Source organism: Ammospiza nelsoni, chromosome 7 (assembly GCF_027579445.1).
Source record: "Ammospiza nelsoni isolate bAmmNel1 chromosome 7, bAmmNel1.pri, whole genome shotgun sequence".
NCBI classification, from domain to species: Eukaryota; Metazoa; Chordata; class Aves; order Passeriformes; family Passerellidae; genus Ammospiza; species Ammospiza nelsoni.
This window is the reverse complement of record NC_080639.1, coordinates 17,211,734-17,238,010: the sequence shown is the minus strand read 5'-3', so window position 1 is coordinate 17,238,010 and position 26,277 is coordinate 17,211,734. Positions and strand designations below refer to the sequence as shown.

At 42.8% G+C, this 26,277-nt stretch overlaps 1 protein-coding gene across 1 annotated transcript in view; it reads right to left on the bottom strand.

Annotated features, from left to right (window-relative positions):
• The window catches only part of TTN (titin), a 238,152-nt gene that overhangs the window by 162,542 nt on the left and 49,333 nt on the right, over positions 1 to 26,277 (bottom strand). The window contains exons 44-85 of the mRNA XM_059476507.1: positions 24,348 to 25,409; positions 22,893 to 24,266; positions 21,950 to 22,228; positions 20,306 to 20,869; positions 19,595 to 19,876; positions 19,213 to 19,491; positions 18,570 to 18,848; positions 18,195 to 18,473; positions 17,784 to 18,071; positions 17,385 to 17,663; positions 17,003 to 17,284; positions 16,617 to 16,895; positions 16,223 to 16,501; positions 15,851 to 16,129; positions 15,444 to 15,731; positions 15,066 to 15,344; positions 14,622 to 14,903; positions 14,222 to 14,500; positions 13,804 to 14,082; positions 13,431 to 13,709; positions 13,040 to 13,327; positions 12,588 to 12,866; positions 12,099 to 12,380; positions 11,230 to 11,508; positions 10,839 to 11,120; positions 10,061 to 10,339; positions 9,663 to 9,950; positions 9,177 to 9,455; positions 8,801 to 9,079; positions 8,420 to 8,698; positions 8,032 to 8,319; positions 7,612 to 7,899; positions 6,453 to 6,734; positions 5,456 to 5,734; positions 5,059 to 5,340; positions 4,632 to 4,910; positions 4,218 to 4,505; positions 3,716 to 3,994; positions 3,325 to 3,603; positions 2,969 to 3,247; positions 2,539 to 2,826; positions 2,090 to 2,377 (exon numbers count right to left, since the gene is read on the bottom strand). Coding sequence (XP_059332490.1) covers positions 2,090 to 2,377; positions 2,539 to 2,826; positions 2,969 to 3,247; positions 3,325 to 3,603; positions 3,716 to 3,994; positions 4,218 to 4,505; positions 4,632 to 4,910; positions 5,059 to 5,340; positions 5,456 to 5,734; positions 6,453 to 6,734; positions 7,612 to 7,899; positions 8,032 to 8,319; positions 8,420 to 8,698; positions 8,801 to 9,079; positions 9,177 to 9,455; positions 9,663 to 9,950; positions 10,061 to 10,339; positions 10,839 to 11,120; positions 11,230 to 11,508; positions 12,099 to 12,380; positions 12,588 to 12,866; positions 13,040 to 13,327; positions 13,431 to 13,709; positions 13,804 to 14,082; positions 14,222 to 14,500; positions 14,622 to 14,903; positions 15,066 to 15,344; positions 15,444 to 15,731; positions 15,851 to 16,129; positions 16,223 to 16,501; positions 16,617 to 16,895; positions 17,003 to 17,284; positions 17,385 to 17,663; positions 17,784 to 18,071; positions 18,195 to 18,473; positions 18,570 to 18,848; positions 19,213 to 19,491; positions 19,595 to 19,876; positions 20,306 to 20,869; positions 21,950 to 22,228; positions 22,893 to 24,266; positions 24,348 to 25,409 — 13,983 coding nt within the window. The remainder of the gene's footprint in view (positions 1 to 2,089; positions 2,378 to 2,538; positions 2,827 to 2,968; positions 3,248 to 3,324; positions 3,604 to 3,715; positions 3,995 to 4,217; positions 4,506 to 4,631; positions 4,911 to 5,058; positions 5,341 to 5,455; positions 5,735 to 6,452; positions 6,735 to 7,611; positions 7,900 to 8,031; positions 8,320 to 8,419; positions 8,699 to 8,800; positions 9,080 to 9,176; positions 9,456 to 9,662; positions 9,951 to 10,060; positions 10,340 to 10,838; positions 11,121 to 11,229; positions 11,509 to 12,098; positions 12,381 to 12,587; positions 12,867 to 13,039; positions 13,328 to 13,430; positions 13,710 to 13,803; positions 14,083 to 14,221; positions 14,501 to 14,621; positions 14,904 to 15,065; positions 15,345 to 15,443; positions 15,732 to 15,850; positions 16,130 to 16,222; positions 16,502 to 16,616; positions 16,896 to 17,002; positions 17,285 to 17,384; positions 17,664 to 17,783; positions 18,072 to 18,194; positions 18,474 to 18,569; positions 18,849 to 19,212; positions 19,492 to 19,594; positions 19,877 to 20,305; positions 20,870 to 21,949; positions 22,229 to 22,892; positions 24,267 to 24,347; positions 25,410 to 26,277) is intronic.

Below are 26,277 nucleotides of genomic sequence, written 5' to 3'. Positions count from 1 at the left end.
TGTCTGTGATTAAAAAGTAAAACAGGTGGTTACATTTTGTTCCATAAGAAGGGGAAAGGAGTGCAAATTTGGTACTTTTCATCAGAAGTGGCATCTAGATGATTCGAATCACAAGACTAAATGCTCATAGATCAAAGCTATAACTAGTAAAACCAAGAGGTGGTAATGTGGGCACAACAAACAGATCTCCCTGCAAAACAGGATGAAGTGCCTCTTTGTGTGACTGTGAAGTGTAGGAAGAATATCTCTTTAATTTTGGATTATTTCAACCTGTGGGACAGTTGCAAAACATCCTGTGTTGCTAGAAACAAAACTTCCTGAGTTTCTAGAAATAGAAATGATGATTTGGAACCGTAGCAATTTACTATCAGATTTCACTTTGAGAAAGAGTTGATTATTTATCTGCATACTAACAGCTGCTGAGTAGTCACACTGATTCCACTCCTTTCAAAAAATGAGGGTCTACACATTAATAAGGTACATATTTATAATGCAAAGCAGTTCTAGAACACAAAGCAATTATTAAAGCTACAGATTGGGAACATTAGATACTAGAGTGAGAAAGTTAATAAAAAGCTGTGAGGTTTTCAAGGTCAATTAAAAAAAAGATCTTAATTCTACAAACAAAAGGCAGCATGTCATAGAAGTGAGACACGCAGCATAAGCCCAAATTAAATGCATGCAAATCAATGCACCCAAAGAGATTGACCTTTCAAGTTCTATAGAAATTGGTTGAAAAAATCAACATCAGTAATTTTACAGCCTTAGAGAAACTGTACAAATTCTAAAGAATACTGACACTAAAAAGTGTCAGTAAATTCAGGATCAAAAAATAAAATAATAATACTCCTTGAGATTTTAAAAATAAAGATTTGAAGAATAAAAAAATAAAAAAAGTCAGCTGCGATCATTTTAGAAATGGTAGTCATTTCCAATAAAGCTATTAGCAATGATATAATTAATAATAAACAGAATTATTGTGGTAGAAAGAAGCTTCAGATCTTTTAAAGAAGTTTGATTTCTTGCTACAATTTTTCAATGCATTTTGGAAGTCAAGCTACATAATACAGCAGCCCTACTTATTACTGAATCCAGGTAATTCAATCTTACGCACTATTTACACCCCCACCAAGATGCTTATGGCTGGAAGAAACTTGATATATATATATAAAACATTTGACAAATAATTAATACAAAATCTTGCTATTAGTAGCTCAGTTTCTTGTGTTATTTTTCATACAGATTAAAAGGATTTACTCTTGAAATATTTCCCCCCCTCTTTGCACTCCAAATTCATACAGAGGAAAGAGGAAAAAAAAAAAACAAAAAAGAGGAAAGAAAGTGCTTTTAACTTTTAACCTTTTTACTCAGGGACCTTTTAACTCAGGCATAATCTAAGCAGCGTATGTTACACTTCTTCTCTTACAAAATCAGTAAAATTGAAATATCCTGAACAGCTATAAATATGTTTCCACCTGCACTGAGGAAATGGCACTAATATACGTGTCACTTGCACCAAGACAGTCTGAGCCATTCATAAATTTGAATTTTACTTTTAGATCCACACACTGTAAGGAGAGGTGGATGGGATGGATATAAAACCAAATCCCCCAGTTTTGCTGTTTAGAAGAGCAATTTTCAATGTTTTCAGTCTGTGAAAGAGCAAAGCTATTTGCAGGAGCTGCACATGCAGTAAAAATACTTCTAAGCCTCATAAGTAAACTGAATTTCTCTCACTTTCCTTTCACTCCCCTGGGCAACCTAGTGACTGTCACTGCTGGAGAAAGACTTTAGAAAGATAGATTTTGCTGTCCAACAGAACCATTCATAAAGGCGCAACAGAGTAATAAGAGTTAATGTTTCAATGGAAGAATCCCTTTGATAAGAAAAAATCAGGTACTATACCAAAGCCGAAGAAATATGAGTAAGTATTTAAGTATTACAATAACATTTAACTGAAATAAGACATCTCAGAGTAACCTCTTTTAAAAATTGTTAGTCACACACGTCTGCATTCAGGACAGAATGTGTTTTCCAGGTGTCTGCCTTGCAAAGAAAGCCTCATAAACACCAGAGCCCACGGCAATACCTTGTACAGCCAGCTGAGCTGCGCATGCGTCCTTTCCAACACTGTTGCTGACAGTGCAGGTGTAGAGTCCAGCATCCCCTTTACCAACTTTGAGGACTGTCAAGCTGGCCATGTTTTCCACCAGTGTCATTTTGTAGTTGCCACCTGGACGAATCTCTCTGTTGTCTCTGGTCCAAGTAATCCTCATGGGAGAAGAGCCAGTCAAGTGGCACTTGAAGGTTGCGCTTTCCCCTAGCGCCACATCGATTGATACTGGCTTGACATCAAAGAAGGGAGGTCGTAGGTGTTCTGCAAAGAGGAAAGCATGACAGAGCTCACCACCAAGCCTGCCTCACCACGCCATGCCCATTGTCCCTGGCCACCATACGATTGGTAGAGTGGGGAAAAGGGTGGAGAAGTAAAAGAGCAAAGACATACAAAAGATTTTCATTAAAGTGTGATCTACAAACCTGTAAGGAGAAGTTTGGCACTGGAAGAGGCAGTCCCCAGAGCATTTTGGGCTGAGCAAGTATATTGGCCACAGTAATCCATACTAGTTTCTAAGATCTGTAAAGTTGCAACATTATTTAAGAAGGCTGATTGCATGTTATCAGTGTCACTTAAGAGAGCCCCATCCTTGTACCAAGACACCTGGATAGGCTCTGAGCCAGTTATGCGGCAGTCAAATGTCACCGGGGCACCAACCACCTCCTGAATATCTTTAAGTTTTCTGGTGAATGTCGGGGGAAGTTGACGTTCTGCAAAACAATAATAATCACTACTATAATTAAGCAGCCAACCTAGAATTAATTATCTTTGAAATGATTAAAACCCCCTTTCTGTAAACAACAAAGAGCTCCTACAAACTACCCCACAAAAGAGTGGCTCTTGGCCCATCACCTTTAACAACAAGCAAAGCTGTGGAGGTGGCAAAGCCGATGCTATTTTCTGCTTTGCAGATATATTCTCCAATGTTGCTATCCTCTACAGCAGAGAATGCCAGTGTTGCCACATTGTTCTTGAAGTGCATTTTGTAAGCCTGTGTTGATCTGAGTTTGGTGTCATCTTTGTACCAGGACACCTTGATTTCTGGTGAACCGCCAATCTGGCATTTTAAGGTCAAGGGCTCGCCAACCTTCACCTCCACACGGTCCAGGTGCGTGACAAAATAAGGTGGTTCTGGGGAAGGAGAGAACGTGGTGAGCAGAGGCAGAGCATCACTGGGGTGTGTTAGGGGGATCAGGGGTGGTGAATACCTAAGATGGAGACAAGGCTGTGGCAAACATCCCCACCCGCCTCATTTGCCACCTCACAGGTATATTCGCCTTCATCGTTCTTTGTGCTGTTGAAGATTTCAAGAATGCCAGATTTTTCAGTAGTTGTAACAGTGCAGCGTTGAGACTGAGAAATGGGCATCCCATTTCTCTTCCAGGTGACAGAGATGGGAGGGGTGCCAATGTAGCTGCTTTCCAGCACAATGGACTTCCCCTGTTCCACACTGAAATCACTTAATTTCTTCACAAAGACTGCAGGCTCTGTGGGGAGGTATGAATCAATAGTAAGAGGGACAGATGTAGAAGAGCTGCAGGCAGTTATGTGAAGTGAATGAAGATAAATGTGCATTCACACACACACACCCAAACACACCTTTCACAAAGAGCTGTGTTGTACATGAGGCACTGCCAGCATCATTTGTGACCACACAGGCATAGTCCCCACTGTGGCCTGGCTCCACGTTGTACAGCTGCAGCTGTGCCACAGACTCATGGAGAGAGATGGAGCAGTTGCTGTCTGGCACCAGCTCCCTGATGCCTCGGAACCAGGTCACTTTGAAGGGAGTACTGCCCTTGATGTAGCCGGTGAAAGTCACATTTGATCCAGGCAAAACTTCCTGGGGATCAGGAGTCTTCACAAAAGAAGGTGGTTCTAAGGATCATGCAAAGAAGTGAAAGAGGGAGAAAGATGTTAATAGGAGGGTCTCTGTGAGGAGGAAAATGAGCAGGTTTGAGTCAAAAAAAAAAAAAAAGGAAACCATGGGAAAAAAACCCAAACCAAACAAACCATGAAAAAGAAACCATGGGAAACCAGAGAAAAGAGAGAAGAGGAAATAAGAGTTTTGTTGAAGGCATGGCAGTATCCTTCCACTGACCTTGTACAGTCAAGAAGGCACTGCATTCATCAGACCCAGCCATGTTGGCTGCCACACATGTATATGACCCTGTATCTGTGACATCCAGGGCATTCAACTTCAAAGCACAAACATTATCCAAGAATGAGATTTCATGTTTTTCTCCACTAACAATCTCATTCCCATCTTGAAACCAAGACACAGATATGGGAGCAGTGCCAGATACTTTGCACTCCAGCAGCACAGAGGATCCCAGCACCCCATTTGTTTCCTTTAGTTTTCTTGAGAATGAAGGAGGAACGAGGCGATCTAAGTAGGACAGGGCAGAAGAACAGGAAGACAAGTGTTGAGATTTCTTTCAAGGGAGAGAAAAGGGGAAAAAAATTAAAATATTTTTTTAAAGACAAGAGTGAACAATAAAGACATAGAGCTGACCTGAAACATCAACTGAAGAAGTGCAGCTGCTGTCCCCCACTTCATTGTGCACCTCAAAAGTATACAAGCCCCTGTCTCCCCTGTCTGCAGAAAAGACTTTCAAAGTGGATATATTGTTGAAAAAGGAAATTTGGTATTTGCGGTCACTCTTTAGTTCTCTGCCATCTTTGTACCACTTGGTGATAAGCTCAGGTGTTCCTCCTACTTTGACCTCCAACGTAAAAGGATTGCCAGCCATTACTGTGATCGGCTCGGTCTTCTCTAAGATGACTGCTGGTTCTGAAATAGGAAGGGAGGGGTCTGTGTGTCACAGGGAAATCTACCCACAAACCTGTGAGCACAGGGTGTAAGCAGAAGGCAAAGGCTGGTAGAGCCAGCTGTGCAAGCTGTAGGAGACAGTACCTATAGTGGAAGAGGCTATACCCACCTAGGACCTGTAAAAAGGCAGAGCACTCCCGCATGCCAGCGTCATTTTTGATCTGACAGATGTACTTCCCAACGTCAGTTCCCTCTGCACTGGCAATCTCAAGAGTTGCAATGTTGTCCATAAACCACATCTGAACATTTTCACTCTCCCTAATAACTTCACCCTTATCCTTGAGCCAGACAACAGAAATTGGTGGGGATCCTTCCACTACTGCCTGCAGGGCTGTTGGCTCCCCAATGAAGATTGCTGTGTCACTCAGCTTCTTGGCAAACCGTGGAGGTTCTGATAGCAAAAACAAGGAGGCAGAGGATAGTTAATCATACATGCTTTGTTGAAAAAGTGACAGTCAGGAGATCAAGAAAAGAGGGCAGTGATGCTGATCCTCTGGCATACAAACCTTTGAATTTCACTGGGCAGGTGCAAGTGTCGCTTCCCACCTCATTCATAGCTTTGCATTGGTATTCTCCAGTATCTTGAGATTCCAAATTGAGAATATGAAGACTGGCAATGGAGTGCTTTGCTGTCACCTTGAACTTCTTGCTGCTCCTGACCTGCCTCCGGTCCTTGAACCAAGCCACCTCAAAGGGTGGGGTCCCTGCTATCTCGCACTGAAGGATAACATCTGAGCCTTTAAGAGTGTCCACAGGGCTTGGCACCTTGCTAAAAACAGGTGGTTCTATAAAAAAAGAATCACATCATAATGTGTGAGCTTCCTTCTCTGGGTGAGTTTTTGGATAGTAGCAGGAAGCAACATATTCAGGAAGGGAGCCTACGCTTATATTGTAAACACATATCTAGCTTTTAAATATGTGGCCTCCCCTCTAAAAAAATCCCAGCACTCAGAGTCCAAAGGGCAGAAAATGTGATACTTCTGCACCTGTTTGGAATCAGTGCTCAGTGTCCTTCCCCAAAAGCCACTCTCCCTGCACTCTAGGGTGTCATTCCATCTTACATTCTATCCTTACCCCCACTCTTTCTAGTCATGAAAGCTACAGTCAGTGAAGCTCAGCTACACAGCCTCCTCTTCCTTCTTAAATTTCATTCCTGTCAGTAACACTGTGTATAAAAAGGAGGGAGAGGGATGGCTGAAAAGTATTCCCAGCTTCCTCACCATGGCTGGTGTTCCACCTAGTCCATGCTTCCGCTGTGATCTGAAAAGCTTGCCTTGTTCATCGTGCAACTGACTTAAATGGAGAGACGAGGGAATGACTGCACAGTGCTGAACACCCAGCACTATTTCCTGCCTGATCACTGCTGCTTAAACACATCAGCATTTAAATGCAAGAGCAGCTGGAGAGACACTGGCCCAGCAGACACCAGTTTCTGCAGCAGCAGTGCAGCTGGGAGCAGCCTGGCAGCCAGGGATTCTGGCCGAGTGCGGAGCTTGTGCTAACCTTTCACTGTGACTGAAGTGCTGCAGCTGGCTGTGCCTGCAGAGTTGTGGGCTTCGCAGATGTAATCCCCAGCATCTTCAGCAGTGGCACCCAAGATGGTCAGCATTGCCACAGTGTCTACAAAGGACATGTGCAGCCTGTCGCTTGCCTGGAGTGCCTGATCATTTTTGTACCACACGATTCTGATCTCTGGTGTGCCACTGATTTTACATTCAAGCTGAACTGTGTCCCCCTGCTTCACGAACCGCAAAGCTTCAGGCTTCTTGACGAACTTGGGAGGTTCTGCAGAACAGAATAAGTATGTAGAGAATGACAACTTACCTGTTTGCCATGTGAAATCTACAGCACCGAGCAAGAGTTCTGGGAGGCACAAGAGTACTACAGCACAAAAATAAAATTGTTACAGAAGTTGGCTGCATATCCAACCAGAGTTTCCTCTCAAGGGAATATAGAAGATGAAGAAAAGAAGGCAAAGACAACAAGCAAAACTGTGTTCTGCCAGCTTTGGACCCTGCTGCATCGGACAGTTGAAGCCGTAAAAGATACACAAAGAATGGTTGCTCCACCCAATTGGAATTTTGCTGTTACCTTTGAGTGGTAACAAGTAACAAGAGTTCCCAGGCCAACGTGAAAGATTTGACAAGCCCTTCATCCCTGGGAGCAACGGAAACATGGTAGGGATCATTTCACTTGCTTAGACATCTTTAAAGTATATTTCTGCATTAAGAAATTAGTTGATTCATAGTCTAAATTAAATCAACAATTCAGAACTCCAACTGAAATCTTTATCAAACTTGAAAGAGTCACCTATGCAGGCCAACAAATGCAAGGTAGAGCTGTATTTACTAATAATTTTCCATATAGCAATTGCTAAGAGTGACTACCACAGTGACTACAATTATTAAAGTAAAAAGCAGTGTGAGTGCAACTCTCCATACAAACAGGTTCACACAGATACCTTTCTCCTTCGAGATTTTGCAGGTACACAAACCTTCTGCAGTTACACAGTATGATGGGAGAAGGTCATTACATGATTTATGTCTGCAGTCTAGAAAGCTATTTTCAATATATTTCTAAACTAGAAATGGTAGAAGATCAAAGACAAAGAGATATCTTTACCCAAGAGAAAGAAAATGCACAAACAAAGGTGACTTAATACCTTTGACGCTGAGTTGGGCTGAGCAGAAGTCTTTCCCAGCTTCATTACTAGCTTGGCAAGTATATTGGCCAGAGTCTCCTTTACCCACTCTGAGCACTCGAAGGTGAGCTGTGTTGGCTGTGAATGTAATATTGAAATTTCCTCCAGTTCGGATCTCCCGACCATCCTTGGACCACGTTATGTGCATTGGCTGGGCTCCCGTAACGTGGCATTCAAAATCAGCACTTTCTCCAAAAGGCACATCAATAGATTCTGGTTTGATGTCGAAGACAGGTGCTTGCTTGGGTTCTAGAAACACAAGAAAGTCATGTAATACTCATACCTCAGAAAAAAGCTAATCCAACACACAGGTACCATTGCATGCATGAAATAAGAGAGAGGAGCTTGTGATACAAGTAAAAGTTTTATAAGCCAACACACCTGCCACTGTGAGCCTAGCACTTGAGGTGGCAGTGCCCACAGAGTTGGTGGCTGTGCAGGTGTATTGCCCAGTGTGATTCATCTCGGTTCGCAGCAGTTGCAGCACTGTGACATTATCTACAAAGGATGTGTGCAGATTGTGGTCATCCTTTAGCAGCACACCATCTTTGTGCCAAGTGACAGTAATGGGCTCTGAGCCATTGAGCCGACACATGAGCTTAAGGGGCAAACCAGCAGGGTGCTCGAGGTCCTTTAATTTTCTTGCAAAGGAAGGTGGTTGTTTGCGTTCTGGAAGAAAGCAAGTAAAGGATAAATACACCCCAGGAAGCAACTTTTTATATTTTGGCAAGACAAAAAGAGTTTTAGCAAGCTAATACAAAATCATCACCTTGAACTGTTAAGAGAGCCTTTGTAGATGCAGTTCCTACACTGTTTTCTGCCTTGCAGATATATTCTCCACTGTCGCTGCTAGCCACTTTGTTGAAGATAAGTGTAGCAACATTGTCTTTAAAGAAAACTTTATACTCAGGAGTAGACCTGAGTTTTGTATCACCTTTGTACCAAGACACAGTAATTTCTGGTGTTCCAGCAACGTGGCATTGCAATGTTGTGTAAGACCCAACTGACACCTCAAGAGGTTCCAAGTGTGTAACAAAGTAGGGAGGTTCTAAAAAAAGAGAAGCAATTAGACAGGCTTATTGTGTGCCAGGTTTTGGAAAGCATACACTTGAAAAAAAAGGCAAGGAAAAGAAGCAAAGGGAGCACACACCTAGGGTAGAGACTACAGCCTCACAAACATCTCTTCCTGCCTCATTTTCAACATGGCAAGTGTATTCTCCTGCATCTTCTTTGGTGCTGTCAAGTATTTCTAGGATGCAGGATTTCTCTGTGGTGGTGATGCTACACTTCTGAGATTGTGTGATGGTGTGGCCATTCTTCTTCCATGTCACAGCGATGGGCAGGCTGCCTGTGTAAGTGCCCTCTAGGATGATGGGCTTGCCAGGCTCCACATACTGATCACTCAGTTTCTTTACAAAGACAGCTGGCTCTAATGAAAGTAAGTCACAAATGTTGAGCACAACATGCCAAATGGAGAGAAGGAAACAATAATTAAAGGTAAATGGAGAGACATCATCTTTACAAACCTTTTACTGTGAGGTGTGTTGTACAATTTACCCTGCCAGCATCATTAGTCACTAGACAAGTATACTCTCCACTTTGAGGAGGAGTTACATCAAATAACTCAAGCTCCACAACGGACTCCTCCAAGTAGATATTGCATTTGTCCCCTGGCACAAGTTCATTGGCCCCTCTAAACCAGTTAACCTTAAAAGGAGGGGTTCCTCTGACAACACATGTGAAAGTGATGCTTGTGCCTGGCAGTACATCCAGAGGCTCTGGGGTCCTCTCAAAAGAAGGTGGCTCTAAATACACAAAAGAAAAAGATAGATAAGACAAATTTCTGCAGCATAGCTCCAGTATTTCCACACACCTACTGAAGATAAAGAGCAAAATCTTTATTTTTCTGTCAATAATTGTCCCCAAGAATATTTACAAAAGACTGCAGATAATTTCAAGAGAGAAAGAGCAAAAGAATAGCTCATAGAGCTTCCTGACCATTATATACCCACCTTGTACAGTCAATACAGCACGGCATTCATCTGAGCCAGCTGTGTTGGTAGCTTTGCAGGTGTAAGTGCCAGTATCTGAGTGACTCAGTGAATTAATTTCTAAAACACATAGGTTATCTGAAAAGGACATTTGATGTTTTTCTCCACTGACTAGCTTAAGTCCATTATGGAACCAGGCAACAGAAATAGGAGGTGAACCTGACACTTTACATTCCAGCAGTGCTGAGGAACCCAGAACACAAGGGCTGTCCTTTAGTTTTCTTGTGAAAGAAGGAGGAATGATTCGGTCTGCATAAGAAAACATAATAAATCCATGGTTAGAGAGAAAATGAGTAAAGGACAGAGAATGGCCAAACAAAAGCTTTTGTAAAAGATAGAAGACAAGCTACCCAACCAACCTAAAACATCAACTGATGCTGTGCAACTGCTTTTCCCCACGTCATTTTGCACAGCAAAAGTGTACAATCCACCATCTTCCTTTTCTGCATCCATAATTTTAAGTGTAGATACATTATTGAGGAAAGTGATTCTGTATTTTTGGCTGCTGGTCAGTTCTTTGCCATCCTTGAACCACCCAGTGGAAAGCTGTGGTGTGCCTGCTACTTTGCATTCCAAAGTACAGGCATCTCCTATAGTAACTTTCATTGGCTCTGCTTTCTCTACAATGACTGCAGGCTCTGGAAGGAGAGATTGGTAATATATATGGTTAAAACAGGGTTTGATAAGTATTAGCAGTAAGTATTATACACTATGAGATGGGGCTTACACATTTGATACTAAGGAAATTTTGATTTCTTGGGGTGTGGAGTTTTTTACAGCTGTTTTCCCCATCCTTTTTGTTACTCTAAAACTGTAAATTTTAAATACTTTCCAAAACCAAGTAAAAATATTTTAAATAATTTTAAAGTATCTTTTCATTTAAAATATAAAATATTTTAATCTCTCTCTCCAAGCAGGCATGAGCAAAAGACATGACAGAAATATAGAGTGGTTCCTTCCAACTCTATTGCTGGACTATTGGAAATATGGAACCTGACTTCTGCTTGTTGGGGAGAGAAGGATTCTGTTTTCTTTGTTTTGAACTCAGAGGCATAAGCAAAGTATACAGCTGATAAAAAAAGCGCCAAGTTTCTAACTTTAAAAAGAAACTTCCATGTATTTGTGCTTTTTACCTACCTAGAATAGTTAGGGTAGCCATACACTCACGACTTCCAGCATCATTTGTGATCTGACAGGTGTATTTTCCAGCACTGCTGGTCTCTGTGCGCACAAATTGCAAAGTTGCAATATTTTCTATAAATGTGATCTTTGTGGTCTCACTTTCTCTGATAATTTCTTCTTTGTCCTTAAGCCACTGCACAGAAATTGGCTGGGAGCCCTCCACTCTTGCTTGTAACTCTACTGGTTCACCAACCACAACTGTCATGCTGTTTATTTTAGTCAAGAATTTTGGTGGTTCTGAAGAAGAAATACGCAGTTATAGTAAATACTCACAGTGTTTCCACAAGGAAGAGCAAATGCAGCGCCCTTGGGAGCGCTGCAGAAGACACATGTACCAGTACTTTACCTTTCAGCTTCACAGTGCAAATACAAGTGTCACTTCCTACATCGTTCTGTGCTTTGCACTGATATTCACCAACGTCTGCAGCTTCGACATTAAGAATGTGAACACTCGTGTGGTAGTTTTTGGCTGTAACCTTGTACTTCTTACTACTGCGGATTTGTCTCCTGTCTTTGTACCAGGCAACATCAAATGGAGGTGTTCCTGAAATCTCACATTCCAGGCTAACCTCAGAGCCTCTGACAATGTCTACTGGAGAAGGCTTCCTGCTAAAGACAGGAGGTTCTAACAAGGGAAGAAAGGAACATTTAGAAAGTAGTCTGAAGCTCTTTGATCAACAAAGAGTCTACAGATACCAGCTTCTGGAAAATGGGACTGCTGAGAATAACTACAGAATGGGCAAGACTTCCCTCTTTTTCTGGGCACAATATGAAATGAGCTTGTACAAAGGTGAGCATTAAGAGCCATTAACTCCCCTTTTGAAAAGGTAAACAGACCTTTGGCAGAGAGGGTACAGGTCTCATTTAGCTGGTATTAATCTCCCATACAGGGTGTAAAACTGACACTAGTCAGTTTGTGTTTGTTCTTTCTCTTTTTATGTCAGCTTCTTGATATAGCAATTCCCACTACAAACTGTCTTGGATATTAAAATTGTAGAACTGGGGAAAAACTAGTTTAGTACTCATCTGCATTAAGAACATCATCTCTTTTGTTTAGACACTGGCAGAGAAGATGAGGGGGCATCAAGAAACACACATGACATGAAGAACAGGGCAGTCCTGAAATTCATTAATCTCATGTTCCTGTGTATTTCTAAGGGATACAGCCACCAGGGGAAAAATAAGTTGCAGCTGGAAAACAAGAGGACAGCTAACCTTTCACTGTGACTTTGGTGCTACAGCTGGCCTTGCCGGCAGGGTTGTGAGCTTCGCAGATGTAGTCACCGCTCTCATCAGTGCTGAGATGATTCATTTCAAGCACCGCCACAGAGTCAATGAATGATGTCCGGAATTTTTCACTGGCAACTATTTCATGGTCGTTTCTGAACCACACTACTTTCATCTCTGGAGATCCACTTACTTTGCACTCAAGCCGGGCTGAGTCACCCTGCTTGACTACTTTTGTTGCCTCTAGCTTCTTAGCAAACTTGGGGGGTTCTAAAAAACCAAAAAAAGTGGGGTCAGGAAGATCTGAAATAATACTGGAGAGAAAATAGTGAGGAAAGAGCCAAACAATGGTGGGTTGCAAACACAGGGTAGGGAATTCACTTGGCAGTGTGTCAAAGATCACCAAGGTGGGCTTGACAAAAAGAAAGGAGAAGAAGGAGACAAAAAGATAACAACACAACAAGAAAGAGTGCACACCTGTTACCAACAGTGTTGTAGTGCAAGAGTCACTGCCAACATCGTTTGAAACATGGCAAGTGTAGTGCCCACTCCTAGAAGAATCCACTGAATAGAGGGTTAAGAACCCAGTTGAACCTTCAATCCCAATGAAACAAGTTGGACCAGATACAAGTTCTAAGTCTTCTTTGAACCACTTTATTGTAAAGGGTGGTGTTCCTTTCAGTGTGGCCTTAAACTCCACTGTTGAATCTGGTATGGCTTGCTGGCTTTCAGGTTTTATTAAGAAGCTTGGTGGCTCTGCAGTTTTTAAGAAAAAGACACAGTTATATCAGAAATGTCTAAGAATGAAGAAAATCAATGAGGCAAGCATGGGGACTGTTTCCAGTGTTAATATTAAGATGTATAAGAGTGTTAGTATAAGATTTTCCCAGCATTTATCATAGATAAGAAGTAGTAAAAGAGTTTCAAACCTTTCACAGTCAGGACAGCACTGCAAGAATCGTTTCCAGCAACATTAGAGACACTGCATGTGTAATTTGCACTGTCTGCCAGCTCTAGGTTAGCAATCTCGAGTGACATAGTGTTCTCATGGCACAGGCTTCTATATTTTGCACTGTCAGTTATTTCTTTTCCATCCTTAAACCATTTTGCAACAATTGGGAGTGACCCAGAGACTTTACACTCCATTTGTATAGAAGATCCCAGAATGGTATCCTTTTTGGTTAGCTTTTTGATAAATACAGGAGGAATTGATTGATCTGCCCAACACAAAAAAATAGCAAAAACACACCAGTTAACTTCTTGCTTATCTTTCACAGAGACTATTTTTCATTTCCTCCTTGATGGATTGGCAATACAAACCTAGCACAGTCAGAACAGCTTCACAGGTGCTACTTCCGAAGTCATTTTCAACCTTAAAACTGTATGTGCCACTATCCTCCTTTGATACAGGTTCAATCCTGAAACTGGCCACATTGTTTTCAAAGCTCATTGTGTAGTATCTACTGGGCAGGAGCTGCTTGCCATCTTTGTACCATCTTATTCGGAGCTCTGGTGTCCCAGCCACAGTACACTCCAAAGTCACGGGGTCTTTTTCAGTGACTTTAAGTGATTTAGCCTTTTCTATGATCTGCGCAGGCTCTGAGGTATAAAGAGTATAAAAATTACAGCAGTTAGCTACATAGGTAGGGAACTGACTTTCCAAGTACTCATCAAGGTTATGATTTGTACACACCTTGTACAAAAAGCAAAGCAAAACACTTCTCCACGCCAGATTCGTTCTTTGCCTGACAGGCATATCTCCCTCTGTGGCTGAGGTCTACATTAGTAAGCTTCAGTGTGGCCACCCTGTTCTCGAAGGTAATGTGGTGATGCTCATCATCTTCTAGTATTTTCTCATCTTTTATCCATGACACAGACAGGGGTTGAGCACCTGCTACGACACACTGAAAGAATGCATCACCCTTCAAAATGCTAGTGACGTTCTCCAGCTTCTTGACGAAGGATGGTGGTTCTGTGGTGTGAGTTTTGTTTGTTGTTCAGAAGAGAGGTCATGGAAAGGGAAGAGGAAAAACAAAGATCATATAAAGTAATCCCCCTTGCTACACTTTAGCTGAGGCATATAATTGAGGTGTGCTTCCTAGAGGACTGACCTTTTAAGCTGAGTCTTGTGCTGCAAGAACAGCTCCCACCTTCATTGGATATAATACACTGATATTCACCAACATCCGAGATGTCACAGTTAGCCACAGTAAGAGTAAATACTGATTCTTTGGTGGAGATGGTGTATTTCTTGCTGCTGAACATCTCCTTATTGTTCTTCAGCCACTTCACCTCAAATGGAGGGGTACCAGACACCTCACACTCTAGTGTGGCCTCTGAGCCCTTCACTACCTCAGTGGGACGCAACTCCCGAACAAAGGTTGGAGGCTCTATAAAGAAGAATGAGGGGAAAGTAGATAATAACTTCAAATAGTTTTGAGGGGAGAAGAAGTATCTCCTACTTCCTCACCCCAGATATGTGACAGAGATGACAAGATGTTCAAAACCAACCTTTTACTTTCAGCTCGACGCTGCAGCTCTCGCTACCTGCATCATTGTGGGCTTCACAAACATAAATCCCACTATCTGCTACTCTGGCTTGAGTGACTCTCAAAGTGGCTAAACCATCTATGAAGGAGATGCCGTACTTAGCTTTGTCAGTCACTTCATTTCCATCCAGGTACCATGTAATGTGGATCTCTGGCGTGCCTACTACCTGGCACTCAAAAGTGGTGGACTGTCCTTCACGCAAAGCTACTACAGAAGTTGGCATCTGAATAAATCTGGGGGGCTCTAGAAGATGGACAAAGAAGTTCAGGCTTTATGATATGCAAGGTAGGAATAAAAACCCCCAAAATTAAAAAAAAAAAAAAAGGCTAAAAGGTCTCCTCTCCCTCCCACCAAAACTGCACATAAAAATCAGAACCCAAAAAATTAGAAGATTGGATTGCACACCTTTTACAAACAGAGTTGCTTTGCAGGTTGCAGTCCCCACGTCATTGCTTATCTGACAAGTGTAGTTCCCAGAATCAGATGTCCTAGCTGAGAAGAGCTCCAGAACACTAGAAGTGTCATCCTTCCAGACAGATCGACTGGCTCCAGATAGGAGCTCCTGGCTGTCTTTAAACCACTTTATCTGCAGAGGAGTAGACCCTTTCACCAGCGCTTTGAACTGAACCCTAGCATTGGGCACAACCTCTTGAGACTGGGGCTTTTCCACAAAATATGGTGGCTCTATAACATGCAAAAAGAAAGAAAGGGGATTACTCTGAGATGGGGAAATCCAAAACTATGCATGAGAGACCTAACAGAAGACAAAGAAGGAACTCAAACCTTTTACTGTTAAAAACCCGCTGCATTGGCTGCTTCCTGCTTTATTTGTTGCTTCACAAGTGTAAGAGCCACTGTCTGTGCCTTCCAGTTTATTTATTTCCAGAAACGCAGTATTATCATGGAAAGAGTATTTGTGCTTTTCACTTGCTGTTATTTCTTGACCATCCTTATACCACTGAATACTTATAGGATGCGAACCAGACACTATGCACTCCAGGTGGACAAAAGACCCCTTAATGCTGTCCATTTTCTTGAGTTTTTTGGTGAATTTAGGTGGTATAATGAGATCTATCCAAGACAGAGTAAAAAGAAAAAATATAAAAATTCAACAGTGATTGTGGCACATGTCAGCTCAGGAGAGAAGATTTGGTATCTAAAAGTAATAATAAGAGAAAGTCCATACACACCTAGGACATTAATGCTGGCAGAACAGCTACTGCTCCCAACATCATTTTGAACCTCAAAAATGTATTCTCCGCTATCTTTCTTATCTGCATAAAGCACCTTTAAGACTGAGACGGTATCTGTAACACTGATCTTATATTTTGGGCCCAACGTCAGTTCCTTGCCATCTTTGAACCATTTGGCTGTAATAGGTTTTGTTCCTGAAAATTTACACTGCAAGGTTGCTGGGTCTCCCTCAGTCACATCTATTGACACAGCCTTGTCCACAATTGTAGCAGGTTCTGTCGTAAACAAGGAGATAGAGTGTTAAGCACATCTGTAAAAATCACAAGGGAACTGTCCCAGATCATTGCAAGCCTTAGGTTAAGACCAACCTTTGACAGTCAGCAGAGCAGAACACCTCTGAATTCCTGCCTCGTTTTTAGCCTGACAGAAATATTTCCCATCATGTTTCAGCTCAATAGATCTCACCATAAGAGTGGCAACATTGTTCACAAAGGTCATTTTGATATTGTTGTCTTCAATCACTTCATCATTGTCTTTCAACCAGGACACAGTGATGGGCAAGGAACCTTTAATAGCAGCCTGAAACACAACTGTTCCCCCTCGAAGGGAGCTAATGTTTTCTATCTTCTTCAAAAATTGTGGAGGCTCTGGCAGGAAGAAAGTGGTTATATAAGTATAAGCCTGGTGTGTAACAAACAGTGTGGCATGGAAAACCACACTGGGATAAGAGCATGCTACTGGTGTTCTGCACCTTGCACTAACCTTTCAGCGTGACCTCTGAACGGCAGAGGCAGCTCCCAACATCGTTTGTTACTCTACAGTGATACTCCCCAACATCAGAACCATCAAACCTGAAAACGTGGAGGCTAATCAAAGATTTCTCAATGCTTATTCTGTGCTTCTTACTGCTCCGCACGGGTTTATCATCTTTCACCCAGAACACTTCAAAGGGAGGCGTGCCAAGCACCTCACACTCCAAAACCACATCAGAATCCTTCAAGACTTCCATGGATTGAAACTCCTTGCTAAAATAAGGTGACTCTATAGTGTGAAAAAGAAAGTGCAATTTGCATTAATCAGACTTTTGAAGCCGGTACCACTGTACTGAGGCTAAAGATACAGACTGTGTGGCTGGATGTCACACACACCTTTGACTGTAACAACACTACTGCAGATATCTTTTCCAGCGTCATTTTTGGCTTCGCAAATGTATTCCCCGCTGTCTTCAGTATCAACCTCTGAAACACGGAGTATTGCCAAAGATTTTGTAAAAGATATCTTGTATTTGTCACTCTCTTTTAGCTCTCTATCATCCTTGAACCATGTGATTTTAATCTCAGGAGTACCAGTGACTTCACAGGTCAGTTCAGCATATCCACCTTTCTTTATGAGATGAGTCGGCTCTAGCTTCTCCTTAAAGGCAGCAGGTTCTGTGGATTTAAGAAGAGTGTTCAGGAGAAAGAACACAGGAAAGAGTGCTGCTGTGTTAATCCAGCAGCTAGAATTTTAAATAAGAGCAAGAACGCAAACCTTTCACAAATAAGTTTGCACTGCATGATACTGAACCAGCTACATTGGAGACTTTGCAGGTGTATTTTCCAGAGTCAGTTGGTTTGACTGCATAAAGCTCCAAGTAACTTGCTAATGCTTCTGTCATAATGTAGCAGGATCCTCCTGTCACCAGCTCAGTATCACCTTTAAACCATTTCACTGTCAGTGGTGTTGTGCCTTTAAACATTCCTTTGAAATGCACAGTTGATGCAGGCAATACATCTTGAGACTCTGGTTCTACAGTGAAGCTGGGTGGCTCTGGATTGCGTTGAAAGGAAAAAAAAATGCAATGAGTAAGAGAGGGCTTGTATTTTGGGAAAGAAAAGTATTATCACAAGATAAGCAAGATTCCAAGAAAAGTGAAACAAATTGCCAAACCTTTTATAAACAAAGTGCTACTGCTCTCTTTGCTACCAGCAGAGTTGGTGGCTCTGCAAATGTAGACCCCAGCATCATTTGCATCTAGGTGTTTTATTTCCAAAGATGCTGAGCCTTCTGCAAACTGTACTGTATACTTGGCACTTGAAGTGATCTCAGTATCTTGCTTAAACCATGAGACAGTCATTGGAAGAGAGCCTGAAATTTTGCAGTCTAGGCGGCATGAGGTGCTAATGATGCTGTCAATATTCTTCAGTGGTTTAGTAAAGAAGGGAGGGAGAGTGCGATCTGTTGAGAGTGAAAAAAGTGACAGAAAGGAACACATGAGAAAAACAGGAGTGCTGTTCTGCTTCTGGCTGTGTTAGGCACAGAGCAGAGCAACAGGGCTCTCTGCAAAGAGGCAGTACCAACCTAGCACAGTGAAGCTGGTAGTACAAGAGCTGATGCCCACATCATTGGATATCTCAAAGGTGTATTCACCACTGTCCTGCATTTCAGCGGCATAAAACTTGAGCTGAGCAATGTTATTTTTGAAGCTGATCCTGTATTTTTTGCTGGCAGGGAGTGGCTTTCCATCTTTGAACCATTTGGTTTTCAGCTCTGGAGTGCCTGTGACAGTGTACTCCAAAATAGCTGGTTCCCCTGCTGTAACCTGGATCATTTCAGCTTTTTCAATTATTTTGGCAGGTTCTACAACAGAATTAAACAACTAGTGTTAAGGACAAAAGAAAATTTCTTCTTCTCTCAGGTGGGAGACTGCAGGGATCACAGCACTTTTCCACTGACCTTTCACTGCCAGTTCACCAAAGCAGGACTGACTTCCTGCATCATTCTCAGCCACGCAGGTGTATTTGCCACCAGAGCTCAGCTGGACTCCGGTAATTTGCAGTGTTGCTAGACCGTGATCAAATGTCACTCTCACATTGTTATCATCTTTAATAATGTCTTTGCCCTTCATCCATGTCACAGAAATAGGCTCTGACCCTTTCACCACGGCCTGTAATGTAACACTATCTCCAGCCAGAGCTGTCACATTTTCGATTTTCTTAACAAAAGATGGTGGTTCTAGTTCAAAGAAGACACAAGAGAAAAATACTCATCTACTGTTACATCATCACATAAAATATGCTACTTAAAGACAGTTTTGTAAGACAGTATGTGCAGTACATGTTGCAATTCAGCCAAAGAGCGGGCAAGTTGGAGAAGTGCTTTCTCCAGCTGGGAGCTAATGGCCCATTAATTAATGTTCTTCAAATTCACAGGTTTGACGCCAGATAAGACTCAAGATACACACAGAATTTTAAGAGAAGAAGATATTCTTTGTCCCCAGTCTCCCCAGCCTCCCACAAATCCAAAGAAAAGACATTTTATGAAATAAGAGGGTTTTGCCATTCCCTTCAGTAAATGGAGTTTTCTCTCTCCCACTGACCTTTCAAGATGCATGTGGCACTGCACATGCACTTCCCGACTTCATTAGCTATCACACACTCGTATTCACCGACATCTGCACTATTAAATGAGGACACCTCCAAAGAAATAACAGCCTTCTGAGAGGTCAACCTGTATTTTTTACTACTGCGAATCTGCTTCTTGTCTTTGTACCAGCTAATCTCAAAGGGTCCAGTGCCAGCAACCTCGCACTGAAGAACGGGGTTGGTGCCCTTCACTAGTTCTGCAGGTTCAAGTGTTCGGATGAAAGATGGAGGCTCTATAAAAGCAGTAAGAAATAATTAGTCAACCATGCAAAAAAAAAAAAAAAGTAAGGAAGGTTTTTCTCAAGAATGCGACTGGCAGCAACAAGAAGGACAGACCTTTGACAACCACTTCGGTGGTGCAACTGTCACTTCCAACCTCGTTGACAGCTTCACATGAGTAGGTCCCAGTGTCATCAACTTTCATTTCCAAAATATCTAACACAGCCACAGAATTGACAAAGGACATCTTGTGTGTGTTACTTTCATGGATTTCCTTATTGTTTTTGAACCAAGTAACCTGGATTTCAGGAGACCCTTTGATTTTGCATTGAAGGCGTGCAGCGTCACCTGGGGTCAGTAAATAAGATGGATCGACCTTCTTCACAAAGGATGGTGGTTCTGGAAATGGGAAGAGAGGGGAAGAGATGGTAAAAAGGGGAAGGGGAAGAGGAAAGGGGGAAAAGGAGAGAAAGCTGAAATTCAAAGTTTTGAAAGATTGCTTCCCAGAGCAAGAACAAAATACAGCTTCACAAGAGATCAGCGTAATCTTTGCTGAGCTGCAGCTTCTGTGGCTTTGCTTTCCCTCTTCATCCATCTCTATCCTGCAGGCAGGAGCAAATCTTGATTTTCTCTGGTGAAAGAAATATTGAAGTAACACATGGTGCACTCTAAGGCAGCAGGGGAAAAGACTTCACAGGAAACGGATCAGGTGGCAGGTCTGAGAAGAATTCACAGTGTAATTTCAGCCCAAAGAAGTCTTTTGCCTGTGAAAGAAGAAATGGGGAACCCAAGAAGACGAAAGGTAAAGGGGGCATAGAACTATCTTACCTCTGACTGTGACGCTGGCAGAAGAGGAGCTGCTTCCTGCCTCATTTGAAGCAGTACACACATAGTGGCCTGAGTCCTTGACCTTAGCCAGAGGAATCTCAAGTGAGGCTATTTTGTCTTCAAAGTAAATCTTATAATCTTTGCCTGGAGGGATTTTGTTTCCATCCTTTGTCCACCCTACAGTTACTTTCCTGTCTTCATCTACCTGACATTCAAGGCGTATTTTTTTATTAACTGCTGACTGTACTGATTGCAAATCTTTAATGAAGTGGGGCTTGTCTATAATGACCATTTCAGTCTGGCAAATATCAGCCCCAAACTTGTTGGAAGCTTTGCAAGTGTAAACCCCTCTGTCACTAGCAGTAAGAAGGGAAATTTCTAAAACATGTTTATTTTCCACTTTGGAGATCTTATGGTGGTCTGAAGGTGAAATAGTTGTTCCATCTTTCTGCCAGGTGATGTCGATGACTGGAGTGCCCGAAACAGTACACAGGAACTTGGCACTTTTGCCAACAAAAGTAGTAATAGGTTCAGGTCTGGTAAGAAACGTTGGTGGAAATGCCTCTGCAAAACAAAGGGGTTCAATGTTATCAAGAGGTGAGGAGTAGAGCCACATTTGCCAGAGAGCAAGAGAGGCTAGCTTGTGACTGAACACTGTTAAGCTAAAGAAAACAGCAGTGAAGGAGGTAAGAGGTGTTAAAGATGATAAATTTTGGCTTTTGGTTTTGTACTTCTTCAATGTGTATATTGCTCCAGAGCTTGAAGGCATTTTGAATCTCTGGAGCAATGTACGAATTAAAGGAAAATAAACAAAGTCTCCCTCATGACTGACATGTCTCCCTCATGAAAATAAACATGTCAGTCTCCCTCAAGACTGAAATGTTTGCTCACTGTTCTCTCAAGATGGGCAAGTTTGTATGCATTTCACTGTTCATGCACCTTTTTCTAGTCCCTAGCACCTAGCACTCAGCAAAGACCACATAAGAACTCCTCCCAGAAAGAGAAAAGTCAGAGTAAAAGAGTCATCATAAAAGAAACCCCCAAAAGATAATGGCTATAATGGCTTTTTGTTTCTTTCTTTCTTTAAAGAAAAAACCCCACTGTATAGTTCTCAATAGACAAAAAAAATTTGCAAACTGAAACCCTTTAAACCTCCTTTTATTTAAGAAGATCTATTTCCCCAGTCACAGAGCTCCCCTTTGGCAACGGCACAAAGATGTTCAGGTATGCAGCCCTGCATAACCCGCGTCGCAAGTACAGCTGCAGGATAAATTTAGGGTGCTAGGATAATCACACAGTGACTATTACACCAAGAAATCAGATTTAAAAGTGTTTCTTGTGAAATAAACCTTCAAGAATGAATTCACAAAGCAATCCCATGCCCATGCTGTTTCTTCCTGCTCTCTTTCCCCCTACCTTCTTTCCCTCTGAAGCTTTCTCACACTGATTGCCTTCATAGAGAAAGCCCCTAAAAGCAGCATTCTCAAATGTTATTCCTTTTCTATGCTAGTCCCTGCCAAAATTATGTATTCTGATGGCAACCAAGAGTCCTACCATAAACATATGCAAGTATAGAAGTGAAAGCATTACAATACACCACGGTATTTTGGGGAAAAAGAGAAGAGTTTGAAGGTCTGTACTTACCAGTTACTGTTAAAACAGCTGTAGAGCTTACACTGCCATGCTGATTTGAAGCCTTACAGCTATATTCCCCACAGTCAACAACTTGAGGCCTTGGGATCTCCAGCGTGGAGAGGTAGTTGGAGGTGCGAATGGAGTATTTGTCCCCATCATAAATCTCTCGTCCGGCTTTGTACCACTGGAACTTGACATTGGGAGCCATCTCCACCTCACAGGTAAACTTGGCCACATGATTCACAGCCACTTCCAAGGGTTCAAGCCTTCTCCTCAGGATTGGTGCAACTGAAATTAGAAGCAGAGAGTAACTCAAAACCCTGCCTGCTGCCATTCTGAAATTAAGTGATTGACTGACTGTAAAAAAAAACCAAAAAGGTGAAATACTTGCAATTCACATAAAGTGACTGTAAAAGAAAAAATACCTGTAAGAAATGAAAGCAGTACTAGACTCAGTGGACAGACAGTCTTACAGTGCATAATGACATCAGAAAACAGTGGTGATACTGGAAAAACAAGGTGAAACAGCAATGCACAATAGCAATAGGATATAAATATATAGTAATCTATTCTGGACTTGTTAGAAACTATGGTGTGAACGAGAAGTGCAATGACTCTAAGGAGTGAGAGAGGGTGCAGCAGTGAGAAAAATGGGAAGAGCAGGTCCACTTCTCAGGCATTAATAGGAGAAATGGTTGGGATTGAGATACAGCTTTGTCCTGAACATGCTAGTGCAATGAAACAAAAAAGTTCCTGACCAAAGACGGGGGTAATGGAAGTGAGAGGCCTTGCAATGTGGTAAAAGGAGACTATCAATCCAGAGAGAAAGAGGGCCCTCTGATTAGTGGCATGATGGTATTAATATTGTATCTCTGTACAAAGATATGCATAGTAGGGGAGGTTCATTAGTAGAGCAGTGCATTAAAAGATTATTTTATCCCCATAATCCAACCTCTTTTAACAACTGTGAGTTTTGCTGCTGTTGCCCTTTTTCCACCTTGATTCAGCGCCTCACAGGTGTACTCTCCTTGGTGAATCTCCCCGCACACTTTGCTTATTACTAGTGTGTATGTGTCCTGATCTTGCAAACACTTGAATTTGTTGCCTGAAGAGACCAGTTTACCCTCAAAGTACCAATTCACCTCTCTGACATTTGTTATGACAGACACCAGCCTGACACTCTCCTCTTCCTCCACAACAGTGTCAACCAGTTTGCTGTGTATGATGGGATAACCTTTGCCCAGCGCATCCTCTTGCTTTCCAGCTCTAGTTTCTGGACCCTCTCTGCCCTCTTCCTCACATTTTTCTTCCCTTTTCTCTTTACTTTTCAGTATGTCTGTGGGTGCCTCTGTAAGAAAATCTGCAGAGGCTACATCAGCACCCACATCCTTAATTAGACCATGCTCAGCCTTGATTACTTGTGCAGACAAAAGGTGTTCCAGTTGTATTTCCGCCTCCATAGTTCTCTCAGCCTGCTGGGGCTCCAGCTCAAAGATTTCCTCATAGGATTTTCCTGATAGAAGTGGACTGGCAGAGAATGGAAATGCTTTGGATTTTTCACCAGTCAGGGAACATTTATCTTCACAAAGAAAGGAATAGAAAACTTCCTTTAAGACCGTTTTCTGGTCAGCTGTCTGAATGTTCACTTCTTCCAAGGAGACTTGGATTTCTACGGGACTGCATCCTCCTGTGGTCACAACATACGTGCACAAGGTATGTGTATTCGCCTTGGTGATGTTTATTGCCTGTACTTTAACATCTTCCTTATCAGCCAGCCGCTCTGAAAACAAGATGTTTTCCCCACTTACCACTGCAGCCTTCAGTGCATTTCTAATTTGAGACTTTATGCCTAAGCTGCAGTTCTTGGGAACCAGAGCAGTGAGTTCACTGTCTTTGTTGAGGACTTGGCTTGGCTGGAGCTCACAAGAGTACATGGTTTCATGGGATTGTCCTTCTGTCCTCTGCCACTGCTTAAGTGGTTTGGAAAGATCAACATGTTCTTCCTCCATGGACTGGTTTTCTTCCAGCAGCAAGGGAAATCTCACAGCCTGTCCCTCATGTATTCTTGAAGCAAAATCTTCCTTTGCTGTTTCCAGGAAAGAAATGTTCTCCAGGGGGACAGCTTGGCCCCCAGTGAAAGCCAATTCAGAGAGAAATCTTGGTTCAGCCTTCAGCTCACCTTGTGCTATCTGAAAGCCCTCAAGGATCTGGATTTGGTCACCATCCATGACATGGCTCTCAGTGGTGCTTGACACCTGTAGAAGGCTTTGGGAAGCCTCTGTCTTCAGAACAGCCAGTTGCTCTGCTGCCTTGGAGATGATTTCCTCTTTGGGCATGAGTATCTGTGCAGCTACAGTCCCAAGGCAGCCTGGCAGCTGTGTCTCCATCACTGCTGCAGGCACCACACCCTGGGAGCCAGCAGGGAGGGTTTCCAGGGGCTCTGCCAGAAGCCCGCTGCTCTCTTGTATTGAGGCCGCCTGGGTGAGCATCTCTTCAACACTCTGCACTGCCAGACACATTGGTGGCAGGCCAGGCAAGATGTCCTCCCTGGGCAGCACGTACACTGCCTGGCTCATCTGGAGCTGAAGGAGGGTTGAAGGCTCCCTCATAGGCTCAAGTCTGAATGCTTCTTCCACTGCAGGAAGGTCTCCAGCCTCCTCGTAGAAAAGAGGGCTTTGTTCCTCTGCCACCGCAGAGTGCTGCAAGGCCGGGCTCTGGCTGCACACAGCGTGCTCCTGGCGCAGCACCAGGAGCTCAGCAGAGCATGTGGCCTCACCCAGGGCACTCACAGCCCTGCACATGTAGAGCCCAGAGTCCTCCTCCACGCAGTGCCACACTGTCAGAGAGCCCGAGCCGTCAGGGCGCTGAGCGATGGAGCGACGGGCGTCAGAGAGGAGCCGCTCGCTCCCCTTGGACCACAGCACGTCGGGGCACGGCCTGCCCTCCACAGTGTACTCAAAGACTGCCGTGGAGCCCGGGGCACACAGCACGCTGCCTGGCTGCCTGGCAAAGCAGGGAGAGCCCGGCTGCCTCTGGCGCACGTGGAGTTGGGCGCTGCAGCTGGTCTCGGTGTGAGCATTGCTGGCCATGCACCGATACTCACCCTCATCCTGCACTCCTGCTCGTGGGAGGATGAGGCTGTGGTCACTGCCAGCAAATTCTAACTTACAGTCCATGCATGGGGTTAGCTTCCCACCGTTGAAAAACCACTGGATTTTGGGTGTGGGCCTGCCAGTAACAGAAAGAGAGAGCCTAGCTACATCTCCCTGCCAGACTTCAACATCTGAGATCTGTTTGAGGAAAACAGGGGCTTTGCCCTCTTCCTCAATTTTCATCTTTGCTTTGTTGGAATAAACTGGTTTTCCAGGCTCAAATTCAAGTGTTTTCTCTCTATCAGGCAACTGAAGGCCGCTGCTGTAGCCTTCACTTCTTCCTTCCTCAGAAGAGGCAATAAGAGACCTAGTGATGTCTGTATGGAAAAAAATTGTTTAGTTTTACTAGAATATTTATGAGAACACTCGTATATAGCAATACACAGTGTTAGGCCATCTATTTTTCTAGAGCTGGAAGCTTTCTCAATACTATACAGCAGCTAGCAATGAACAGGAGGTCTGTGTTCTCTCCTTGATGCCATGCCTGCCAAAATGAGTAAGACATGCTGTGTTGTCAGGTTGCTTAAGAATTTCCTATCTTGATCAGGATGGGTGTGTCTTTAAACCTGACATCACAGTATGGGTTAGGCATATCCCTCCAGGGTGCACTGTGCAAGGAACAATCAAGCAACATTGATGCATTTCACAGATATAATTAAAGTGGCATGTCTCATACATATTTGTATGTACACCTATGCAAACAATACAGCAGAACAGTGCTAAGACACTGATATAATTCAAAACACCAACAAAACAACCAGAATGCCACAATTAGGATTGAATCCCACCCCCCGCCACCAAACCAACCAACAAACCCACAATCTTTTCAGCACACTAAACCTTTCTTTTGATGCATAGTTCATCTCTTTAAACTCTATCTTTTGTCTAGCATACCATAAGATTACTTCTACCTTAACAGCTTTGTCCTGGTTTTGTCATTAGACCCTTAAGTTTACAGCATCATTATTACAAACATCACAAGTTTAAACCTTTCATTTAATATAATTGATTTAAATCTCTGCTTTTGAACTCCTCTCTGTCAAGATGTGGCATATTAAAACTCGCACAATGTCAGAGAAGAGAACAGACTTTTAAGATTTTTTGTTTTCTTGCCTTTTTGAATTTATAGATCTATGCATTAGATAACTTTAGTTCCAACAGCAGTTTAAAATGAGAGGAAACAGA